This window comes from Rhinopithecus bieti, unplaced genomic scaffold (assembly GCF_001698545.2).
Source record: "Rhinopithecus bieti isolate Rb0 unplaced genomic scaffold, ASM169854v2 scaffold_32422, whole genome shotgun sequence".
NCBI lineage: Eukaryota > Metazoa > Chordata > Mammalia > Primates > Cercopithecidae > Rhinopithecus > Rhinopithecus bieti.
The window spans coordinates 2856596-2867536 of record NW_016814631.1 but is presented as its reverse complement, the minus strand read 5'-3'; the positions used below and the strand labels follow the sequence as shown (position 1 = coordinate 2867536).

Here is a 10941-nt window from a genome sequence, read left to right as displayed (position 1 = left end):
GCCCCCGCGCCTCATCCCTGATGCACTTCTGATGCAAGTGGTCTACCCACTACTCTGTAAGAAACAGTGATTTAAAAGGAGGTTATCCATGGTGGCTTGCATGCTGGGACATTTTTTTCCTGTTCTTTAACATTTGCCAATATTTGTTAAATATTCAATTGGGATCATGATTTACTTTTGTATTCAGAATTATTTTGAATATTAACAAATAAAGAAAAAAGGGAAAAGATTCTAATGCCTGGCCTGATTCTGCCTCTTCCCAGCCATACCCTCACCGACTAAGACTTCTTAGACAGAGACTGGCTTTGTTACCCAGGCTGGAGTGCAATGGCGCCATCTCGGCTCACTGCAGCGTCCACCTCCTGAGTTCAAGCGATTCTCCTGCCTCATCCTCTCAAGTAGCTGGGATTACAGGTGCCCACCACCACGCCCACCTAATTTTTTGTATTTTCAGTAGAGACAGGGTTTCACCATGTTAGTCAAGCTGGTCTCGAACTCCTGATTGCACATGATCCACACACCCTGGCCTCCCAAAGTGCTGGGATTACAGGTGCGAACCACCGAGCCCAGTCCGACTAAGACTTCTTGACCCCACCACCATGCTTCCCCAAGCTCAAGCCTTTCTGAAATGCATGCACACATGTTAAGAAAGCCAATGGCTGATATCTCTGCACAGGACACTTTTGCCTACGGCATATCATACAATTTGCTTACTTACTGTGTGCCTTTTGGAGCGTCTAAGGAAATCAGAGCTGGGGGCTGGATCTCTGTTTGTTTTCCTACAGATAATGATATTCTCCCACCACCTAAGTTAATAGATTGAGGCTTGCAGGCATTTATGAGTGGTGTCTTTAATATGGCTCTGAAATATTTGTCCTATAAATTCTTAAGAACAGACTTATAGATTGCCCATTACCAACATTATGGGCTATTAATAAATCAGTTACAGTCACGTATTTTTTAAAAATTGCATTTCCCCCTTTGTGTTCACATTCTAAGCAGCTAAAAACCGGTGAGAAAGAGAACACCCGTGCTGGATAAGGGCTGTGATTTCCTGTAGAAAGATGGCAGGGGAAGAGAGTTGACAGCTAAGTCTGAAAAGACAAACAGTTTGAAGGAAGAAAGGAAGGGGAGTTAGAGGCCCCCACCAGCTGGGCATTGTTGTGACATTTCAGAGCCACGATCTATCTTCTGGTGTGCTCAGGCAACAAGGATGAGTCCGCTAGTGTCTGTCCTACGTTTCCTTTGCTATAAATCCCCTCGGTATTTCTCTACCCGGTTGTTCTGTGTTCACTTTGCATGTGTTCATGCTGCCTGGTGTGGACAGTACCTGGGCATTGCCAGGACTCTACAGCTGGTATGCACATAAATGCAGTCACATGCAGGGACAGACTCGAGTTCACTAGCTCCATAGCCCCTTCCCACCAGCATAACTGGCAAAATCACTTATCCCCTCAAGTTTCTCATTCCAATCTAGAAGTCCCTAGGGGATGATGTCACATTAGTGTTTGGTACTCCTGGAAGCTGCTGTTTTTATACCACCACTGCCACAGCACTGTTTTCCACTTGTGGCACTCAGAGCTCCCTCGAATTGGCACTGACTTTTCTAGCAGTGTACACAGTTTATCCACCACCTGCCCCACAGGAGGACCCCACTGCACTGGTGCTGGGGACCACAGTGTTGCAGCACTTTGTATTTTTACCCATACAATCCCTTTCTCCAGCAGTACTAAAACTATGATGATAAAAGTAAGAATCAGGTTTTTTTTTTCAGAACTGCTCTTTTCCTTGAACCCCCAGGACTTGTTACTGAAACTGAGTCACAACACCCACTGAAATTTTCCCCTCCCAGTGGATTCACCTGAATGGATCATTTGGCCACTTTACAACTTTTCATTATTCAGCCCCATCTCCCCCTACCCAAGCTGTCATCCACGGTGTTGTCTGAACACCAAGCCACTGACACTGGTGGCATTTTTCCCTCAGAAGGCTCCAGTGCAAACCAGTAGCTGCAAATAGATAGCAATTTCTGGCATGACAGACCCTGTGTGATATAAGAAGACATTGCTGGCTGCCATAACAAACCAACTTAACATCTCAATGGCCTAAGACAATCAAGGTTTATTTCTCACTAACTTTACAGTCATTGGCAGCTCAGGAGGCCTTCCTGATGGCTCTCCTCCAAGCAGTGACTCAAGGATCCAGGCTCCATTAGTTATGTGTTGCTGCAATTTGCAATGCATGACCTCCACTGTCACTGCAGAAAAGGAGAGAAAGGGGTTAGTGGTGGAAGAAATCTGAGACATGGCACCAGTGTGGTACCAGTGGTAAATCCGTACAGGTCTACTGCAACCTCGATTATTGCCTCCTCAGAAGAAAGAGCTCAATAGGGGGCAGAAGGCAGAAAGAGAGGCCAAAGCAAGTTTTAGAGCAGGAGTGAAAGTTTATTAAACAACTTTAGAACAGGAAGGAAAGGAAGGTACACTTGGAAGAGGGCCAAGAACAGACCACTTGAGAGATCAAGTGTGCAGTTTGATCTTTTGACTTAGAGTTTTATATGTTGGCATAATTCCAAGGTTTTTTGTTTGTTTTGGTTTTTTTCGAGACAGTCTCACTCTGTTGCTCAGGCTGGAGTGCAGTGGCATGATCTTGGCTCACTGCAACCTCTTTCTCCTGGGTCCAGGCAATTCTCCTGCATCAGCCTTCCAAGTAACTGGGATTACAGGCACCTGCCATCATGCCCAGCTAATTTTTGTATTTTTAGTATAAGACAGGGTTTCACCATGTTGGCCAACCTGGCCTTGAACTCCTGACCTCAAGTAATCCACCTGCCTTGGCCTCCCAAAGTGCCGAGATTACGGGTAGTGAGCTACTCTGCCTGGCCACAGTAATCCTTATTATTTTGTAATGCTACAGAAGCGATGGTAATCTCCCTTTTTAATTATTTCATTTATTTTTGCCTTCTCCTCTTCTTTTCTTTTTTAAAAATACCCATCTCAGAGAAGAACTCATATTTTTTTCTTGACCAGTCTTACTTTTGGTTTATCATTTTATTAGTCTTATTAGGGAATCAACTTTTGGCTTTTCTAACTTTATTGTACTTTGTTTTGTATTTCCTTTTTGCTTTTTATTCTGGTTTCTCTGGGTTTGTTTTGCTGATATGTTTGTGACTTCTTGAGGTGAATGTTTAGCTCATTACTTTGTTCCTCTCCTGTAAGCTGTTACGGCTATGCATTTTCTTCTAGACCCTCCTTTTGCTGTGTCCTTCAAGTTTTGGTATATTTCTGTGGATTATTTAAAATATTTTCTAGTTTTCACTGGAATTTCTTCTTTTGCCCATAGGTAATTTGGAATTACATTGTTTATAAAATTTTTAATTTTTAATTTTAATTTTTTTAGAGGTGTGGTCTTGCTCTGTTGCTCAGGGTGCAGTGCAGTGGTATGATCACAGTTCACTGCAGCCCTGAACTCCTGGGCTCAAGCAATCTTCCCACCTCAGCCTCCCAAGTAGCTGGGACTACAGCCATCTTGCCTAGCTAATTAAATTTTTCTTTTTGTAAAGATGGGGTCTCACTACATTGCCCAGGTTGATCTCAAACTCCTGGCCTCAAACAATCCTCCTAGTGTTGGGATTATAGGTATAAGCCACCACACCTGACCAGAATTACATTGTTTAATTTCCAAAGTTGTGATTAACTATTTAACTACTTCTTCAATCACTTACTGAGACCATTGTGTAAAAAGAAATTCAACTATAGTTGTGTATTTTCTATTTCTTCTTGTAATTCTATTCTTTTTTGCTATCTACTTTACTTTTTATAGTTGTATGGTTGATGTGTATTTAAGTACATGTATAAATTGCTCACAGAAGATAACTGTAGAATAGCTCTAATGATAAAAATCTTTTTTTATTGAGCAATTATGATGGATTAAATGCTGTGGTTTACACACATTATCTTGTTTACCTTTCGAAGCAACACTGTACCGAAGTTGGTATTACCCCTGCTTTACTGATGAAAAGCCTGAGGCTTAGAGATATTAAATAATTTGGACCAGTTCATACAGCTAGGAAATAATAGAGTTGAGTTTCATATCCCAATCTGACTTGGAAGCCTTTGCTTTTTTTTGTTGTTGTTTTGTTTTGTTTTGTTTTGTTTTGTTTTGTTTTTTTAAAGACGGAGTATCGCTCTGTGGCCCCAGGCTGGAATGCAGTGGTGCAATTGTGGCTCACTGCAACCTCCACTTACCAGGTTCAAGCGATTCTCCTGCCTCAGCCTCCCGAGTAGCTGGGACTACAGGTGTGTGCCATCACACCCGGCTAATTTTTGTAATTTTAGTAGAGACAGGGTTTCACCATATTGGCCAGGCTGATCTCGAACTCCTGACCTTGTGATCCGCCTGCCTTGGCCTCCCAAAGGGGAATTACAGGTGTGAGCCACTGCGCCCAGCCAGAAGCCTTTGTTTTTAATCATAATGTTGTAGCAACACTTGTGTATTAATTCTCTTCAGGAACTATTTAATGTAAATCTTTGTAAACTTGAATGTTTACATAAATGTTGCAATTTGAACATTATTTTAAATGGCACCAATATGAATTTCAGCCTTTTCAGTCTATCAGTTGAAATATAAGAATGCTAAAATGTAGTCATAACCAACACAAATGCTGTTAAAATGTAAATTTTATTTTTCTGCTTATATAAATATAAATTTAGTGTTTAAAAAAACAAATAGCATATAAATGTATATGGAAGTAAAAATTCTATAAAATTCTACCATCATGAGATAATCCTCCATTGATATTTTAAGGACCATTTTTTTCATATTTTTTTTCATGTACATATAAGATTACATAAATGTTATCTTAGTTGCCATTTTTATTTTGGACTGAACTCTATATTTTCAAATGCTAGAGAGTAGAATTGCTTTATGATGTAAGGCCTTCCTGTTTACCAAAACATTTATCATTAATTTATTCCTTTAATCTTACCAGGTGAAGGTAGGCAATGAAGTTGCTACAGGAACAGGACCTAATAAAAAGATAGCCAAAAAAAATGCTGCAGAAGCAATGCTGTTACAGCTTGGTTATAAAGCATCCACTAATCTTCAGGATCAACTTGAGAAGGTAAGAGTTAAGTTTACATCTCTGTATCCTATCTGTCATAGTATCAAAGTCATTAATCAATTTTGATCCTAAGTAGTATTAAAGTAGATGTAAATTTTAACTTTTCTGAGGCAATACAAAGATAGATGATCCAACCACAAAATAACATATACTTACGGAGTAAGATGAGATATTAATGAGTATTTGTAATCTTACAATTAGAAAATACAAAAAGTTTGTCATATGGTTGTACATATATTATGTAATACCAATGTAACATTTTTAACTTGTTGATTGGTTGTTTTTGCCGTATAGACACAGTCTTAATTTGTGTCTTTTGAGAACACAGGTTGTTAGCCTTTAATTTTGGAATACAGCTGAAAACACTGGAAATAAAGATTCTGACTTATCCCTTTAGGGCAGGAGCTATATTGGACAGACACTCTATAAACTAATTTTTCTATTTACTTTAAATTTAAAGGTGAACTCATAGGGTGTTTATTTTCTGCCAAGACCTGTGTTCATGGTTCCCTATTTTTTCTGCAGCAGTTAATGACATCATTAACACCTACATCTGTTACAAGGGAAGCAGAGAACCCTGAATTCAGAACTTGGCATATAACTTGGCAGAAATTGGCTTATTTCCATTTTGTATTAAGTATCATTTTGTTATCTGTGGATTTGTAGACATTATTTCTATCAAACATTTTATTTATGTGAACACTCAAAAAACAGGCTTACTAATTACTTTTATCAAAAGTAATATGCTTTAGACCAGCATCTTCTCACACAAGAATTCTGTTTCAAAGATATTTTTAGTTTCTACAGGAACACATTTTAAAAGTTTAGAGTTAGAAACAAAAATATATAGAGACACTTTGATGTACTTTTTTGTTTTCTAGGCAATTCTTTTGAATGATTTTAAAAAATCTTTGTGTGGTATTGCTAGAGATTTCAATTCTGTTTTTATAACCTGGCTAGTCAACACTTTTTCTTCTTTTAAAAGTATTTGTAACATGAAACCTAACATGTGTTCCAGTTTCTGTAGTCCTTACATTGTATATTTGTTATTTTAACTTAACACATTTATATTGACTTAAAACTGGTGAGCGATCTATAAAAATATGTCAAAATAAATCTCCTCACAGACATGTATTTGTAAATTAAATGAAAGTAGAACAAAAAACCAGCATTAATTAATTAATTTCATTAATTTGAAAAACATTTTTTGCATAACCATTGTGTAATTCAGGTTCTCCAAAGAAACAGAACCATCACTCTGTGTGTGTGTGTGTGTGTGTATGTATGTGTGTATCTGTCTGTGTATATATATTAAGGAATTGGCCCATGTGATTGTGGAGGCTTTACTAGTGTAAAATCTGATGGGACAGGCTGACAGGATGGAGAATCAGGAAAATTCCTACTTGCCCTGGGAGGTCAGCTTTTTGTTCTGTTCAGGCCTTCAGCTGATTAGATGAGGACTACCCACATTGTGGAGCATGATCTGCTTAGTTCACCACTTTAAAAGTAAATCTTACCCAAAAACACTCTTGCAGAAACACCCAGAATAATGTTTGACCAAGTATCTGGGCACTGTGGCCCAGACAAGTTGACATACAAAATTAATCATCACACTCACTAAATGCCAGACACTTAAAAATGACTGATTTTGATAAGATGACTGAAACTTGGTCTCTGCACTCAAGGAGGTGATCTTTCTTTAAGTGCAGGGAGTGAGGAATTTTAACCATATAACAAAACTATAGTATCCCAGAACCTAGAGAGCATGAGGATGAACTTGGGAAGTCAGGAAAAGAAGCTGAGGTCACTGTTATTATGCGAAGTAGAAAGTTTGAAGAAATGCGCATATAAGATTTGAACATGAATGTGAATTGATCTGGTTTGCATTCTTCAAAAGATACCTCTGTTAAGTAATGTGGAGCATGGATTTGAGCAGAGTGAAACCAGACAGCAATGCCAGTCAGGAGGCAGCCAGAGTTGTTTAGGTAAGAGATATTGAGGGTCTGAACTGAGACAGTGAAGGTAGAGAGGAAGAAAGGAAAGACTCCAGAGATATTTCAGAAATGTAATGGGTAAGATTTGAATAGCAGATAAGATGCATTCAAGATACAGGAAAAAAGAGGAGGAAAGACCACCTGCAAAAAGGAATAGAGAATGACCACTAGGTCAGATGCTGCAGAGAGATCAAATAAGAGAAGGACTGAATATATTGATTTATCAGTAAGATGACTTTTGATGAGTGTGGCAAAAGCAATTTTTAAAACCAGCTAAAACAGGATTTTTTTGTTTGTTTTTTTGAGACAGAATCTAGCTCTGTCATCCAGGCTGGAGTGTAGTGGTGCGATCTTGGCTCACTGCAACCTCCACCTCCCAGGTTCAAGCGATTCTCTCTCCTCAGCCTCCCGAGTAGCTGGTATTACAGGTGTGTACCACCATACCTGGCTGATTTTTTGTATTTTTAGTAAAGAAGTGGTTTCACCATGTTGGCCGGGCTGGTCTTGCTCTACTGACCTCAAATGATCTGCCTGCCTTGGCTTCCCAAAGTGCTGGGATTACAGGCGTGAGCCACTGCACCTGGTTGGTATTTCTTAATTATTTGGTAGAAGTTACCACTGAGGGCTTTTGGGCTTAGAATTTTCTCTGTGGAAAGGTTTTTTAACTACAAACTCAGATTTTAAAAATAAATAGGGTTACTTAGGTTACCTACTTCTGCTTGATTGAACTTTGGTAGTTTTTGTCTTTCAAAGAATTAGTTTATTTCTTCTAAGTTGTTGAATTTACTGGTATAAAATTGTTTGTAACGTTCCTTTTTTCTTTTAATCGTGGGAGAATCTGTAACATTCCCTTACTCTTTTAGTAGTGGCAGAATCTGTAATGATATTCACTTTCATTTCTGATATTGATTATTTCTTTTCTCTTTTTCTTCTGTTCAGTTTAGCTAGGGGTTTTATAAAATTTTAAATCTTTTCAAACAATTAGGTTTTAGTTGCATTGATTTTTCTCTTTTTCTATTTTCAGTTTTTTTTTATTTCTGCTGTTTATTTTATCCTTCACTGGATTTTGTTTTTATTTTTTTGTTCATTTCTAATTTTGTAAGGTGGAAGTTTAGGCTATATATCTGAGAACTTTCCTTTTTCTAATATAAGCATTTAATGCTGTGAATTTTCTTTAAGCACTGATTTAGCTCTGTCCTACACATTTTGACAAGTTGGGTTTTCTTCTTTTTGTTTTTTTAACATCTGGGATACACGCTGTATGGGTTTTTACTTTCATTCAACTCAAAATATGGTCTGATTTCCCTCTTGATTTCTTCTTTCAGGCCCTATATCTGTTATGATTGCTTGTTTTGTTCAGTGTTAAAGTCTCCAACTATAAGTTTGGATTTTCCTACTTCTGCTTCTTTCAGTTTTATTAGTTTTTGTTTTATGCATTTTGAAACTTTGTTATTATATATATGTACAATTAGTGTTACGTCTTTTTGATGACTTGACCACTTTTATTGGATATTTCTTTTTATTCCTTGTTCTGAAATCTGTTTTGTTTGATATTAATATAGCTACTCCAGTTTTATTTTGACTGGTGTTTGCATGGGATATTTTTTCCCTGTGTTTTACTTTTAGCCTATCTTTAAATTGGTTTCTTTTAGAAAGCATATAATTGGGTCTTGTTCTTTAAAATTTAATTTGACAAACTTTGCCCTTTAGTTATGGTGATTAGACCATTTGTACTTACTGAAGTTATTGAGTTGTTGTATTTAAACACACCATTTTATTAGTTGCCTTTTTTTTTCCATTTACTCTGTTTACTTTTTTTCTTCTTTGACCTCTGTTGTGGTCACATATGTTACTTTTCTAAGTTTCTCTGACCTCCTATTGTGGCTATACATTTTAGTTTTCTATATTTTTTAAACCCTACAACTCATTGTTACTAATTTTGCTTCATAAATAGTTATTGTCTTAAGTGATTAAAATCAACAGAAAATGCCTTTTATATTTACTCTCATTTTGATTATTCTCAATATCCTTCATTTATTTGTGTAGATTCAAATTTCTTTCTGGTATTATACCCCTTCCTTGCTTGAAGGACTTCCTTTAATATTACTTATTTTAGCAGATCTGTAGGCAGTGCATTCTCTCAGCTTTTGTTTGTCAAAAAGTCTTTATTTCACTTTCTTTTTTTTCTTTATAGGTTTTATTATACACAAAGTGCGGGGGGTGGGGCGGGGGACTCAGACCTTCTTGGCAGCTGCTTTCTTCATGGCAGTCAGGATACTGCCTCAGCTCCTCTTGCTTCCTGTTGGTGCATATGTGTGTTTTCATTCTTTTCTTAATGAACTTGAGGACCCACTTGTCCTTGGAGACTTTGAGCAGCTTCATGGCATGCCACTTCTACAGGGGAAGCCACACACCTCCCAGATGATGTCTTACACAAGCTTTGTGTGCTTGATGAGGTGTCCAGGGTGGCAGCCCTGCCTCAGCTTGCTTATATTCTTGTTCACCGTGGGCCCTGGTTGAGGCCTGTGGCCATATGGTAATGCAGAACTATGGCTGCTGCTCTTCAGTGACTGCTGTAGCAGAAAATTTCACTTTTTTTTTTTCTTTTTTAAGCCTCCAATGAATCACCTTCATTTTTGAAAGTTGTTTTTTTTCTGAATATAGGATTCTGGGTTTCTTGTTTCTTTTAGTACTTTAAAGATCTTGCTCCATTGTCTCGATAGGCATAATTTTCAGTGTAAAGTCTATTGTAATTCTTACTTGTTCTTGTTGATGTATTTTTTTTCCTTTCTCAGCCTTCAATATATTTCTTTTCTTTATTTTCCAGCAGTTTGGCTGTGATGTATCTAAATTTGATTTTTTTTTGTTTCTTCCTTTCTTTCTTCTCTGCCTCTGTACTCTTTCCCCACCCTTCTTCCTCCCTTCTATTTTTCTTCCTTCTCCTTTTCCTCCACCTTTTCTTCTTTTCCTTCTTATCCTCTTCCTTCCTTCTTCTCATTTTTTCTCCTCCTCCCCCTACTTCCTTCTCCTCTTTCTTTTTTTTTAAATTTTATTTTGTATTATACTTTAAGTTCTCGTGTACAGGTGCACAACGTGCAGGTTTGTTACATATGTATACATGTGCCATGTTGGTGTGCTGCACCCATTAACTCATCATTTACATTAGGTATATCCCCTAATGCTATCCTTCCCTTCTCCCCCCTCCCCACAATAGGACCCGGTGTATGATGTTCCCCTTCCTGTGTCCAAGTGATCTCATTGTTCAATTCCCACCTCTGAGTGAGAACATGCGGTATTTGGTTTTCTGCTCTTGCGATAGTTTGCAGAGAATGACGGTTTCCAGCTGCATCCATGTCCCTACAAAGGACACGAACTTATCCTTTTTTATGGCTACATAGTATTCCATGGTGTATATGTGCCATCTTTTCTTAATCCAGTCTGTCACTGATGGACATTTGGGTTGATTCCAAGTCTTTGCTATTGTGAATAGTGCCGCAATAAACATACGTGTGCATGTGTCTTTATAGCAGCATGACTTATAATCTTTTGGGTATATACCCAGTAATGGGATGGCTGGGTCAAATGGTATTTCTAGTTTTGGATCCTTGAGAAATCGACACACTGTTTTCCACAATGGTTGAACTAGTTTACAGTTCCACCAACAGTGTAAAAGTGTTCCTATTTCTTCACATCCTCTCCAGCACCTGTTGTTTCCTGATTTTTTAATGATTGCCATTCTAACTGGTGTGAGATGGTATCTCATTGTGGTTTTGATTTGCATTTCTCTGATGGCCAGTGATGATGAGCATTTTTTCATAGTCCCAG

The 10941-nt window shown here is 37.9% G+C and overlaps 1 protein-coding gene across 7 annotated transcripts in view; it reads left to right on the top strand.

Moving 5' to 3' along the window:
* Nucleotides 1–10941, top strand: part of STAU2 (staufen double-stranded RNA binding protein 2) — a 344502-nt gene that overhangs the window by 159277 nt on the left and 174284 nt on the right. For all 7 annotated transcript variants that reach the window (XM_017851604.1, XM_017851602.1, XM_017851600.1 and 4 more), the window contains one exon: nt 4991–5122. In XM_017851604.1, the coding sequence (XP_017707093.1) occupies nt 4991–5122 (132 nt within the window). The remainder of the gene's footprint in view (nt 1–4990; nt 5123–10941) is intronic.